The 14,814-nt window shown below is 37.2% G+C and overlaps 1 protein-coding gene across 1 annotated transcript in view; it reads left to right on the top strand.

The window, feature by feature from the left end:
- cdh11 (cadherin 11, type 2, OB-cadherin (osteoblast)) overlaps positions 1-14,814 on the top strand; it is a 183,264-nt gene that overhangs the window by 112,568 nt on the left and 55,882 nt on the right. Inside the window, exons 4-5 of the mRNA XM_037680522.1 lie at positions 2,251-2,390; positions 3,014-3,308. Of these exons, the coding sequence (XP_037536450.1) occupies positions 2,251-2,390; positions 3,014-3,308 (435 nt within the window). The remainder of the gene's footprint in view (positions 1-2,250; positions 2,391-3,013; positions 3,309-14,814) is intronic.

Genomic DNA, 14,814 nt, shown 5'->3' with positions numbered 1-14,814 from the left:
TAGTTATCCTTCAGTATTATGAGCTAATATTTGGTGAGGTGTTATCTGAGGGTCAATCACAACACATACTCCAAAAGCTAAAAGAGATGCAAAAGCACATGAATACTGCAATGTCTAGTATTTGTTTTTCTTGGTTAGACTAAAATAGCTGTAATTGTGTGATTTTAAACATGATCTTAGTTCAAACTCTTGTCATGAAAGATGGCGGGTGATATGCATTCCTTTAAAGAATACTAGGACTGTTCATGTTCAATTGGTCCTTTCCCGCCAAACGTTTTCTGAAGTACTTGTAATTTTCTTTTTTTTAATTTAAATAGGTTGTAGTTTGTCCATTTTTTTTTTTTTTTTTTTTTTTTTTTGCTGTCTGCTCTTCTGTTCAGTCGAGGCTTTAGTTCCACCTGTTGGCTGTAAACCAGACACACTGCAACAAACGGGTTAAATGTCTCTCTGAGAGCTTCTATGGAGAAATGTGCTGAAGTGTGAATTGTTCACATGTGTGAATCCACCCACTTTGTCTCAGCTGGGAGTTTCTAACATGACCCAGAATTCAAAAACAGACTTGTGTTCAGGAGGTTTCTGCTCACTTTAACTGTTATCTACTGAAGAAAAAAAAATGATGAAGTAATTCAGTCAATTCACAGTGAACTCAACCAGTGTTTAAATGCCCTTTGACTGGTTTGAATGTATTATTATCATCATCATTTATTTGTAATATTATTATTATTATTATTATTAGCTATTATTATTATCATTAATTATTATTATTTTATTACTACTACTAGTATTATTATTAGCTATTATTATTATTATTATCATTATTTGTTATTATTTTATTACTACTAGTATTAGTATTATTTTATATTATTATTATTATTATTATTAGTAGTAGTAGTAGTAGTAGTACTAGTAAAATTATTATTATTAAGGTCTCCCTTTCCAAAGAGATTTGTAATCTCAAGGGGATTCAACTGGTTAAATAAAGGTTGATAAATAATAATAATAATAGGAATAATGATGATAATAATAAAAAATAATTTATCAGTGAAAGCCTGAATAATAATAATAATAACTATAATAATAACAATAACAACAACAAAAACATCAAAAACAACAATGGTAATAATAATAATATAGGAATAATGATGATATTTATTTATTTATTATTCATTAACCTTTATTTAACCAGGCAAATCCCATTGAGATTACAGATTTCTTTTGCAAGGCAGGCTTGGTCCTGAAGGCAGACTAACATGCATGTTTTTGATCTGTGGGAGGAAACTGGAGTACCCAGAGGAAACCCACGCATGCACGAGAAGAACATGCAAACTCCACACAGAAAGAGCCCAGGTCCCACCGGGGATTGAACTCAGGACCTTCTTGCTGTGAGGCAACAGTGCGAAACACTGAGCTGTCGTGCTGCCAGTAATATGATAATATGAATAATAATAATATGATAATGATAATATGATAATAGTATAACAACAACAACAACAATAATAATAATATATGAATAATGATTATGCTTATAATGATTATGATATATGAATAGTAATATGATACTGATAATATGATAATAATAACAACAATAATAATATGAATATTAATATGAATAATGATGATAATAATTAATATTACTGTAGGAGCCTAAACTAAATTTTGTAAAGATTATATGTATAACTGAAGCTATTTGTTTTGTGTGTAGATCTTTGTTAGTTTGAGGTTGGTAACATGTTTATTTAAGTCATGTGATGTGGGTGGGGCATGGCAAAAGAGAAAGTCCAGACAGACTAGTTGGGGAGTGAAGCCAAACAGTTCCTTTGACCTCCCTAGCTCTTTTTCTGTTTAATTACCAACTCGTGGATAAGTTGTTTTTGCTGACTTTTTTGCTGTACATGTTTCATTTTTAAGTAAAACTCTAAACACAAGCCACTGAGAATAATTGTTTTTTTCTGGACAAGAATTATTCCAGAGGCCATGGGAGCGTCAGGCTCAGGTTTCACTCAATAAGGATTTACAATTATTATGTGAATAATAATAGTAATAATAATAAAAATAATAATAATAATGATGATGATAATCATCATCATCATCATTATCATCATAATATTAATAATAGGAATAATGATGATGACTGTGATAATAATAACAATAATAATAATAATAATAATAATAATAATAATAGTTGATGTTGTTTCTTGTTGTTAACAGCAGTAAATCTGAATGAACTGTTTGTTTTCTTGTTTCTTGCAGATCATTTGTCGCTGCACAGACACAGACAGAGGGCAGGGAAGGAAGGGCAGGTACTACACCGGTCCAAACGAGGATGGGTGTGGAATCAGTTCTTTGTTATTGAGGAATACACCGGACCGGACCCAGTTCTGGTGGGCAGGGTGAGTTTAGAGAGTTTTTCTGTGAAGCCTTTATCGTTCACTTCTTTTCTAAACAAATTAGAACCTGAGTAATCAGTGAGTGGTCACAGTGCCCTCCAGTGACAGCCAGTGTGCTGCGTGGCAGCTAACGCAGAACAACATTTAAATGAGCTTTCCCCATTTATCAAGGAGTGAGAGTAAGATGAAAAAAGACAGGGGTCATGCTGACATTCACGAGGATGATTAGTGGTTTTCCTGCACAACAACACCATCACTCAAACTGAGCAGTTTTCATAGCAAAGAATAAATAATGTCCACAATGCCTTTTATTCCACTGGCCAAAGCTTGTAAAGCAGGAGCAAGGGCCTAATTGAATGTTGAACAATCCTCATTTTTCACAGATATTTTAAAGGTCTGGTTATTGACAGCTTCCTGACTAGCCTCACTTTTCTGTTTCAGTCTTTATATGTTATAATTTGTAGACGTGAAAATGAATCCCTTTGTTAACACCTACATGCATGACTACTGCTTGACCTCATCCCCAGACTACCAGTCTGCATATCTGAAGCTTTTATCCTGGTTCTGCTGGTTCATTCAATCCTAAACTCAGCTGTTTTGGTTCATTTTTTGTCTTGTCTTTCCAGCTCCACTCGGATGTAGACAAAGGGGATGGTAACATCAAGTATATCCTGTCCGGTGAAGGTGCAGGCACCATATTTGTTATTGATGACAAAACAGGGAACATCCACGCCACAAAAACCCTGGACCGCGAGGAGCAGGCCCAGTACACCTTAACAGCCCAGGCTGTGTCAAGAGACACACATGAACCTCTGGAACCTCCATCAGAGTTTATAGTGAAAGTTCAAGACATCAATGATAATCCACCAGAGTTTCTGCAAAGTCCATACCATGCCAGGGTGCCCGAGATGTCCAATGTTGGTGAGTAACTGAAAGAAGTCTTTAAACAGACTGGTTTAGTGATAAAATGTCTAGGAAATGTATTTTAAAAAAAGGCTGAAATGTTCAGTTCTGAATGTAAAACGTGTGTCTATACTTACAAAATGTTTGTCTAAAACATAGAATGTGTATCTACATACCTGGTAGGCTTCAATTGTTCCAGCAACAAAACAGCAATCAAAACAATCCAATTGAGTAAAATATGTTGTTAGCAATACATAATATTACTCACTATGATGTACTTAATTTGAAGTACCCGATAAGTACCTGTACACAGCTCATATGTACGTAAGCACCAGTTATATGTACAATATAACTCTACCTGGCTATGTTATGTATAAATACCATAAAGTTTAAATTTCAATGTCTTGTTTTCCTCTACAATAGTTCACTCAGTAAAAATTAGGTCATAATTTCACTTTGTTTAGCTGAAAGTCTTTTTCCCTTTTGCCCTGAGTGACATTTGCAATAAGAACACTGAAGGAGTTCATCTGCAGTGTTGTATGCTGAACAGATTTTTTCATACATTTTTAATAAGCACTGAAATGTGCACACAGTAAGTGACAAATCAGATCAGAAAACACTCGAAGCTGACATATTTAAGGAAAGCTTCTTCGTTGTTGTATTGTATTGTGTAGACGGGGCGGTCCTGTTTGGTGTCCTGGACGTCCCTCCAAACCCACATCACCCAACTCCCCCCGGGTGCACAGACACGCCCTGCCGTGCCATGTCATTTAGATTACCACGTTCCATCACAAACACACAAAGTTTATTTGAATATTTTATTCATAAACTTGAAATTTGAATACTATAAACACAAAGAGTAAGACACGTAAATCCTGTATACCATGAATTTAAAAGTATGCAATACAAATACAAAAAATAAATACTGTAGAAAACATTCACAATTAAAATAAGGAATTTCTAAATAGCACCAAAAGAAGAACACTTGAGAAAATCTATGTACAACACTTATCAAAACATGTTTCTCTGAACAACTGTCAAGAAAGGTCTGCACATCTTATTGGGTCCAGATTTAGTCCAAACGTAAATGCTGAGAGTCCGAGTAGACTGAAAACTGACCTTTAGCTACTGAAACAATCTGCCACATCTACTTCACATCATACACATGCAACAAACTACAATCAGCAAAACTGGGAGAACTGGTCTATATTCTCTTAGCTCACACTTTGCCCAAGGATCAACAACTTTAGAGTCAGAATCTGAACTCACACGGAAGAAATAACTAAAATAAAAGAATACAATGCCACCACGATGCTCTAAATGTGTTTTATATACAAAGATTCGGATGGAAGACGAAACGTTTCTACTTTTTTTTGTTGTTGTTGTTTTGTTTTGTTTTGTGTTTTGAATGTCCAGAGGACCAGATTGAACTTTTTTAGATTCATTTATAAGATTTATAAACCAACAGATCACGGAATGATTCATGAATGAATAGCTGCAGTTAAACTTAAGGCAATTATTAATGAAAAATGTTAACGCACGCTCTTCTTTTTACTCAAAAGCAACAACTGCAGCTGTAAATTATTGCAGCATTTATTCTAAAAGAATTAAGCCTGAAAACTTGCACAACATTGTAAAACTGAACTGATAAAAGGTTTGTTTTGTGTGTTTTATGGGTTGTCTCTTGTTAATTAAGAGCAATTCCAGAAACCATACAAAGTCAATAAAACATCTTTCACTCTTTTGCAGATTGAATCGATTTGTGCTAATTTACAAAACATGTTCAATCAGTAAAGGGCTGCTGGATGTTGGTTATCTTGAAAACGTCAGTTTTTGTATTGAACGTTTTTTGAAAACGTCAGATTGTTTTCAGCACTAAGATGAAGTGTTTCTAGAGCTGAACATCGTAGCATTTTGCTGATTTTTCAAAGACTTTAAAAATATTTTCATAAATCTCAAAGACTATTGGAATCTGTCAGCATGCAAAATGTTTTATTACAACAATTAAACCCATTGACTGGATAGTTCCACCAGACACTGATGAAATGGGAAGAAATCCTGTTTAAAAGCAGCCTGTAGAATCATTACAGCTGCAGTGTGTGTGTGTGTGTGTGTGTGTGTGTGTGTGTGTGTGTGTGTGTGTGTGTGTGTGTGTGTGTGTGTGTGTGCGTTTGCTTATGTTATATTTGGGGTCGTGAACACGTTTACACACCAGTCATTTGGGGACACCTTGGCAAGTGGGGACCAAAACCACGGTCCCCAATTAGAGAACCTTATAATCGCATTCAGCACGCTCCAAAATGTATTTTAATCCAAAAATCTCAAACGTCCCAAAAAGTCACTAAAATAGGTTTTTTTGTGTATGTGTATGGTTTCGCCCCTCGCCTCCCCACAAAATCTGTGTATACCTCAATGTTGTCCCTAGTGGGAGTGTGTAGAACTGCATTAAACTTCATAGGTGGCCTATGTAATGCCTGATGATAAAGAATCATAAAATAGAAACTTAAACTATAAGTAGGACCACATAGTAGCCCATGTTTTGCCTGATGTAAAAAATTTAAACAAATGAATGGGCACATGGATTAAGCAAAAATGAAAACTGTTCTAAAAAACTGATAAAAAATATTGTCTTTTGAAAGTTATAATCTTAGTGTCAGCAAATTAGCAGCACTATATTTTCAAATACTATTTTAACATGTCAAAAGCATTGTATACTAAATACTCTAGTGATTTACATTAACTTTTTGGACTTGTTTGCTTACAGTTTATTAAAATATATTCCTATTTCCATATCTCCACCTATCATGGTCTGTATAGCAATGTGCATTTAAGTAATTATGCTACAAAAAGTAAATTAACTGAACTCCTTGAATTGATCAATATGCATTTGCTGCATGTCATTAACATTAGAATATCCAATTACTAATTTATTCCAAATACAAAATTTACAGGTGATTTATAGTTGCTTTAATTCTTTATGAGTACAATGAAAAATCAGCTGTTGTCTATGTATTAAATATCTAAAAGAAAATGTTTAAAACAATAACAAAACCATAAATGAATGACAAAAAATGACAAAAAAGACAACTTGACCTTGATAAAATTTTATATAGTACCACAAAAAAGCCAATTAAATTAAATTACATTCAAACAAAAAAGATATATGTCCAGTGGAATATTGTGTATGGTCTAAATTAAAGGAATGTCATGGGATAGTTTCTTATCTTGCTTATTCATCTAGTCCCTTTTCTCACAAAATTGTGCCTTAATTACCAAGGTAACCTCATTATTAGGTTTACCATTTGAGAACCTGGACTACAACACAGTAAAAGAAACTAACAAGAAATACAAATAAAAAATATGACAGTGGTGATGCACAGTACATTATCACTTATGTCCCACTACATTTTGATAAATTTAAGCTGTCAAATTTATTTCATGAGAAAAATAGCAGAACAGAGTTAGACAATTGAATGAATATATTGACCATTGGCATTTGGACTTCATCATAGTATATATTTTTAAAGTTAATTATTTCTTTTATTTAGCTAGTAAATTTATTCACAAGGGTTTTAATCTATAAATAATTGCACAAGTCCAAATCCAACACTGATTGTGTACAGACCATCTGTTATATTCATAGCATCAATGCCTCTGACTTACTCTCCAGCCCACAGTCAGTCAGTCTAACAATAGCTGACCTACTTCAGGACACCACTGACAATTTATTTTATCCATCCATTATCTTTTACTCGCGTCTTCCATTATGGGTCGTGGGGTTGCTGGTGCCTATAAACAGCAATCTCTGTGCAAGAGGCGGGATACACCCTGGACAGGTCACAAGCCCATCATAGGGCCACATAGAGACAAACAAGACAAACAACCATTCACTCACTCACTAACAGGGATAATAATTGTTACCAATTAGCATAACATACGTGTTTTTAGTCTGTGGGAAGAAACCGGAGTACCCAGATAAAACCCACACATGCATGGAGTGAACATGCAAACTCCACCCAGAAAGGCCCCTGGATGAGGATTTAAACTAGGGTAACCTGCTCACTGAGAGGTAGCAGCCTTACCAGTTGTGCCATTGTATTGCTACCAATGCTAATTTATTTCTTAGCAAACATCCAAATAATTTATTTGTTCAAATGATCAACAACTGTGGTAAAAAAAAATTGTTTGGACAGACAAAATCAAGGAGATTGCTGAATGTGGATTACTGGGATCCCACTCTGGAGCCAGGCCTGGGAGAGGGGGTCATCAGCAAGTGTCTGGTGAATGGGACTCTGCCTATGGGGCTCAATTAGTTTCAGTTCAAATGAACAACATGGGTTTCAGGAAATCATCATATCATTTGCTTCTAGAACAGGTAAAAGTTTGGTGCACGTCAGTCCTAAATGTTCAGCTTAAGCCAAATAAATCTTTGTACCTTTTAAAAATTATCACTTGAACCACTGAACAAATCTTTGTGAAACATACAAGAAATCATCAGCCTTTTTTCTTGTTGGAATTTTGATTACAATTTGGTGTGTATGCAATACATTTTAGGCAGCTAAAAAAATAAAAATTGACCTTCAAATAAAAAAAAACTAACAACGTCCCGCTACAATAAGGTAAATGCTTGAAATTTACAAGGTCTTTTAAGCTCCTATAGATGAAGTTGCTTGGTGAATTTCAGCTTCCTAGTTGCATGACAGCCCATGTGGTAGGTCTTCACTTGATACAATGTATTCAAAATATAATCAAATATAAATTATATTGTTATTTTTTTGGTGTGTCTGGGTGTTTCATGTTAATTAATATGACTGTTTATACAGTGGATTTTGTAATAAATAATAATAATAATAACTTTTATTTATAATGCACTTCACATTCACAGTGAATCTCAAAGTGTCACAAAAAGTGAACATCAGATAGCAGCAGGATAAAAGCAACCATAAAAGCAACCGAGAGCAAAACAACCAGGAGGATAACGCCTCAGAATGAACACATAAAAAAAAAACTTAAAATGCACAAAATGCTGATGAAATAATCAAAAAGGAACTATGGGTGAATTTAAAAAAAGTACAGTAAAATGAATTAAAAAACTGGGTAAAAAGAAAGGTTTTAAGACCCTTTTTAAAACATGTCACGGTCTGTGGAGCCCTCAGATATGAAGGCAGGGCGTTCAACAGCCGAGGGGCAGCGCAGGAGAAAGCCTGGTCTCCTGTTGTGCAGGATCGAGACCTGGGAGTGAGAAGAAGATGAGTGTTGGAAGAGCAGAGTGTGTGAAGGACAATGAGGGGTGAGAAGTTCTTTTAAATAAGATGGTGCATTACCGTATAAGCATTGGAAGGTGAGCAGATAAATTTTGTAAGTGATCCTGGCAGAAACAGGAATAACACAAACATTCACACAAAAATATTCAGATGGCCCTTTAAGCCCTTAGCAAGCACCTAGAACCTTCACATTCACTGGGATTCCATCATTTCCACCAAACTATGTCACATTAAATGTTAATGTGTCTGGGTGTTCCATGTCCAAAGTTATTTCTTGTCATACCCTGGTTTTTGTAATAATACAAGACCCAGGGTGCTACCTAATGACTTTTGACCCTAAGGACACCAAAAAAAACGAATAAAATGCTTGTGGCTATTCAAAGCACACTCAAAAGCCAGTTGGATGTGCAATATTGTGAAAAAATAAGCACAGGACACATCTCGAGGCACTATTTGGCTCCATGAGGGTCCTACTCCTATCCAACAAAGGGAAATTTGTGTCACTCCGGACAGGAAATCACACTCTGCAGCTGCCACCCAGAGTCCAAGGACTCTCTGCGTACAATGTTGAAAAGGACCAATTGTAACTCCAACATTTTCACATGCTTTTCCATCACATTTCACACTGGATATGTGTTAGATGTGCTTCCAACATACCCCAGTTCAAATTTTGTAGCTTTAGCTACTTCCTATCACCAGCAACAAAGTACCACAGCACATTTGAAGGCTCCTTTGATCCCCCTTATAATGCACCAGTCTGTACCAAGCTCACAGGGTATAAGTGCGACCTGACTCCAAGAATGCAATTCTAAAGTTTAATTTTTCTGCCTAGTTCACTTCAATACAATTCATTTTATTCATATACAATAGTCCCTTGTATATTGTGGAGGTTCCATTCCCAGATCCCCACACACTCTCACACACACACAATAAGTGAAAAAAACACAAAGTAGAGATAGTAGAACAAGTAGTAGTCGTTGTAGTAAGTAGTAGTTTATTTTAGTATTTATATATCTACATTAAGGCTTTATAAACACTTCCCACATTATTGCAATATGCTATGTTCCAGTAACTGTTTGATCGACTTTGGCAACTCAAATCTCTGCCCCTAAAAGTAATTTTTATTTTGATTATTAATTAAAAATACGAGAGAAAATGTTATCCAGTCTGTGAAGTGGATGTTCCAGCCACAGCACACCGGGCTCGCTCACACGCTCCTGCCCAGGCTGGTGCTGGGTGAAGCCGACACTCCACCCATTTCACTCAGCTCCAGGCTGGGAGGAGAGCAGGAGAGGAGGCAGGGGGTGTGAGGACGGAGTGACAGGATGGTCACATTTATACACAGATACACAGAGGTGCTACGTAGAATCCTTCTCTATTCTTCCTCTCATTGTCCCTCCTCAGCAGTGTTGTGCACTGAAAAACACCCTTTGTAGCATGTCCCACAAGGATTTAAGTGTCTTCAACCAACACATTCTGCGTCACGCCCTGCAGACAGTGCACGTTATGTGCAGCATCTCCAGACAGCTCTATACAACACCTGCACAACTACTGGTGTCTGAACTCCTGCATATATTTCAGACATAAAAAAAATTTAAAAGCTTACTGTAAAATAAATAAAAAATACAACACGAGAAATGTTTGATATGTTATTCACATTACATCACGTTTTAAAACAACGGCACTTATTTGTCAAAATAAAAACAGTGATCAAAATGTCAAAGACAGTCCAATTTACTTTGATAAAATAAATGGATGGATAGATGGACTGTCCAACAACCAAGAATAGAAGCCTTCAGGTGCTTCAAAAGGTGCCACTTTGAGAATGGAGCAGGAGCAACAACCAGGACTGGATTTAGCAGAGAAGAGTTCAGCTCAGAACCATGATGTGAGGGGAGGGGGTTAGGACATCTGACAGAATCAGAGTTGCTCTATTCACACACAACCTACTGTTGCTCTCCAAAACAGTAATTTAACCTAGTGTTTACAACTGTAGGCAAATATTGATGTTTAACAACCTGTTGAAATACACCAGATTCCAGGAAATGGTATCTCTGTTATTCAAAATTTTCTGTGGGAGAACCCACAGATCCCCACCCCCCAAATGAGCCCCACACACACTGCGGCCCACCCGCTGTTCTGGCATCAATCAATTTACAAATTAAGCCCTGAGTTTAAGCCTATAGTGGCATAAGAAACCAACCCTAACTATACGATTTATCAAAAAGGAAAGTGTTAAACCTAGTAGTCTTAAACCTAGCATTTACAATCCTTTAATTTTTTGAAAATCAACAGTGAGTCTTATCACCTTAGATATGAAAACAGACCGGTTTATTCATATTGCGCCTTGTAATTCAGTGTGCTTTGTAGTCTGAAAAACGCAGTAAGAGCTACAAAATTCAAAGTGGTATAACTTCCTTCTAGAATAACTCAACTGCTTCAAATCTACATAGTATATTAAGCTTGAATACATGAAGGGGCCTACACAGTTTCATGTCTGTGCATTCACTACAGCATGCATGGGTGACACTTAAATGTCCCATGTTAAGGCTAAGGAAACCCATGATTAGAACACTCTACGGCATTTTAAGGGTTGTAGAAAACATGCACTGAGATGAGAGAAGGCTTGTTGGATTTCTATTAACCAGGTATTTACAATGGTACAAGATCATCTTTGTAGGACATTGTTACGGGAAGCTGTGACCCAAAATGTTCTCGTATGCAAGAAACATCCTTCTTCCCTAAGTGCTTACAGAAAAATAAAGCAAGCTTCACATTCAAAGCTTTAACTTCCTTAAGGAATAAGCCAATATCCTAAAATGTACAGGATACATTAAACATAAACATATGAAGGAGCCTGGAGAGTTTCAGGCCTGCACATGCACGACATCATGCACAGAGGCCATGTCTATTTGCACTGTTGTGTGTGAGGCCTCCATTCACACACTCTGGGCTGCTCTACGACTTCTAGGAAGCTCGCAGAGATGAGAGCGGGCTTGATAGATTTCTATTAACCAGATCTTTACAATGGTACAGGCTCATCTTCCTCAGTTACTCCTATAGGAAGCACAAAAGCCAAAATCACATGACAGGCCTTGAACTTTAGGGCCTTACAGCTTGCCCTAGGACAATGCAATCTGTTTCAAATTTCTAGGGTGTCATCAGCTGAGAGCTGCTCTCTAACCCAGAAAATTTTGTGTCTCTAGCTCCTATTTTCTAGGAATTATGGACCATCCATCACTTGTATTAATTAAAAAGTGTCAGGGTTTGGTGGACAGGAACAAACCCAGTAGTGCAGACAGGACTCAACTCGGCAGATTAAAAAACTAAATACTTTAATGACGAATAAAAAAGTAACAAAACAATAAGCTGATGTGGCAGCAACACTTACATAAACTAGAAGACTCAGGAGGGAAACTCAGAAGGGACTCAGGAAGCTCAGGAAAACTCAGGAGACGCAGGAGAACACTAGATACCCAACGAATACGACGCAACGAGGGACAAGACTGAACAGACGGCTTATATACAAGGACAGGACGAGACGTGATTACAAACAGCTGTGACGAGACAAGGGTGACACCAATTAAACTGAAGAGGAACACACAAGGGAAACACAGACACAAACAGAGCCCACCAAATGGTACCATCCTTACAAAAAGGCCTGACCTTTTGACATTTGGAGGGCCTGTTGACCCCTTAGGAACCTCCCAAAGGGTTCAAACTCACAAGGTGCAATCAGCATGTCTCCAGTTATATCCTCTGAAAGTTTTGTGGTCCTGGTTACTTGCTGTCAGAAGTTACATTGCGATCATTAGAAATGTGTTGTATGTGGAACAATGAGTTCAAAACTCAAACCAGAAGCTCCAGTGAGACAATGTGCCAATCCTTGACACTTTCTGAGTGCTTTCAGTCTCGAACCGCAGTTTTTGATGCAGTTGCATTCTTTTATTATATTTTTTGGTTCAAATTTGCAGTTTCCCGCCAAAATGCTCATGTGACATTTTGACACCTTAGGAACCACCTACAAGATCTAAATTCACAGCTTAGGTTCAGCCTGGTGGAAAGTACTGGATTTTAAAGTTTGGTGTCACTAACTTGTTTCAGTGTGGAATTGTGGGTAATGATGTACAAGGCAAATATGGGTGTTTTGTTAGGTCACTAAACAAGGTCGTAGAAGTGCCAAAATCACAGAGTCCCACCAGCCTGAGGCCCTGATCAAGCCCACAAGGATTTTTTGAGCTGGCATGTTCCAGATAGGAATTCTGGGTAGTGGTCCGCTGGGCAATGAGGGTACTCGTTACCCACCTGAACAATCAATCAATCAAATCAATCAAACTTTATTTATAGAGCCCTTTCCAGCAGCCAAAAGGTGCACAAAGTGTTGCACAGTACAGAAATTAAAAACAAACAAGAATAAAAAATCAGCCAGTTAAAAACTAAAACAATTACAATTAAAACATAGCAAAATTGTCAAAGACCTACTAGGTATTAAAAGCCTGCCTGAATTAAAAGGTTTTAAGTTTAGATTTAAAATGCTCCATGTCAGTGATGGTGCACAAGTCCTGAGGTAGCTGGTTCCAGAGTCTGGGTGCGACAACCAAAAAGGCCCGGTCACCCCATCGTTTGTAGTTGGATTTTGGGACAGAAAGTAGAAATGTATTAGAAGATCTCAGTGTTCTCCTATATTCACGGACAGCTACAAGATTAGACAAATATAGCGGGGCAAGACCATTGAGAGCTTTAAAAGTGAATAATAAATTTTTAAATTTAATTCTAAAATCGACTGGAAGCCATTGGAAAGAAAATAAAACAGGCGTGATGTGCTCACGTCTGGAGGTGTTGGTTAAAAGTCGAGCTGCAGCATTTTGGACCAATTGCAGTCGTCTAATGGAGGATTGGGAGATTCCTGCATATAGGGAATTGCAGTAGTCGAGCCTTGAAGTTATAAAAGCATGGATGGCCTTTTCCAAGTCAGAATGATTTAAAAAAGGCTTAACTTTGGATAAAAGACGTAACTGATAAAAACAGGCCTTGACTACAGAGGATATTTGTTTGTCAAACTTTAAGTCTTTATCAAATGTCACTCCCAAGTTTTTAACTGTGGATCTGAACTTGGATGTCAGAGCACCAAAGTTACAGGGAGCATCATCACCAAAGAAAATGCATTCTGTCTTTCCTTCGTTTAAAAACAAAAAATTAAGATGAAGCCACTGTTTAATGTTGGCAATACAATCAACGAAAGGTGTGAGAAGGTTACTGTTTTTAGGTTTCATTGGTAAATAAATTTGTACATCATCAGCATAGCAGTGAAAAGAAAAATTATGTTTGGCTATCACTGATCCAAGGGGCAGCATGTACAATGTGAAGAGGACAGGACCAAGAATAGAACCCTGTGGCACACCACAAGAGAGAGGGGCAGTGAAGGAAGACAGATTATTCAGCATGACAGAGAACGTTCTGTTGGTCAAATAAGCAGTGAACCACTTGAGAGCTGTACCAGAAATTCCAACGTAATGTTGGAGACGAGACAACAGGACAGCGTGGTCCACTGTATCAAACGCAGCTGTAAGGTCCAGCAGCACCAGAGCAACGGGACACTTGACATCCATGGACATGGAAATGTCATTATGGACTTTTAACTGGGCTGATTCGGTAGAATGACTGGTTCTAAATCCAGACTGAAATGTTTCATAGATACCATGGTTTTCTAAAACAAGTTGTAACTGCATAAAAACAACTTTTTCTAAGACTTTAGATAAAAAAGGCAGATGCGAAATAGGTCTAAAATTTGATAAAAGTGATGGGTCTAGGTGAGGTTTTTTAAGAAGGGGCCTAACCAGAGCATGTTTAAATGCAGCAGGGACAATTCCTAGACGAAGGCAGGAGTTTAAAAATGTTAAAATACAGAAACCCACAGAATTAAAAACCTCTTTCAAGAACTTGGAGGGAAGAACGTCCAGTGGGCAATTAGTGAGCTTCATGTGTTGAACAACATCAGTGAGAGTGGCAAGGGACACTGGTTGAAAGTGTTCAAACACGACTGGAGCTACAGAGACAGCAGAGGAGTCAGGAGCAACAGAACTAGTGACATGTCTGACTGAGGCCACTTTATCCTGGAAGAATTTTAGAAAGTTTTCACAGTTAGTGGCTGTGGCATCTGGTGAACAAGGTCGTTGGAGCACCAAACTCACAGATCCTGATCAGTATGATGCCCTGACTGGGTTCTGTGTGCTTTTTGTCCCTCTTCCATTCACGCTATG

The sequence above is a fragment of the Nematolebias whitei genome, chromosome 1, assembly GCF_014905685.2.
Source record: "Nematolebias whitei isolate Nwh7 chromosome 1, NemWhi1, whole genome shotgun sequence".
NCBI lineage: Eukaryota > Metazoa > Chordata > Actinopteri > Cyprinodontiformes > Rivulidae > Nematolebias > Nematolebias whitei.
This window is presented reverse-complemented; position numbering and strand designations above follow the sequence as displayed.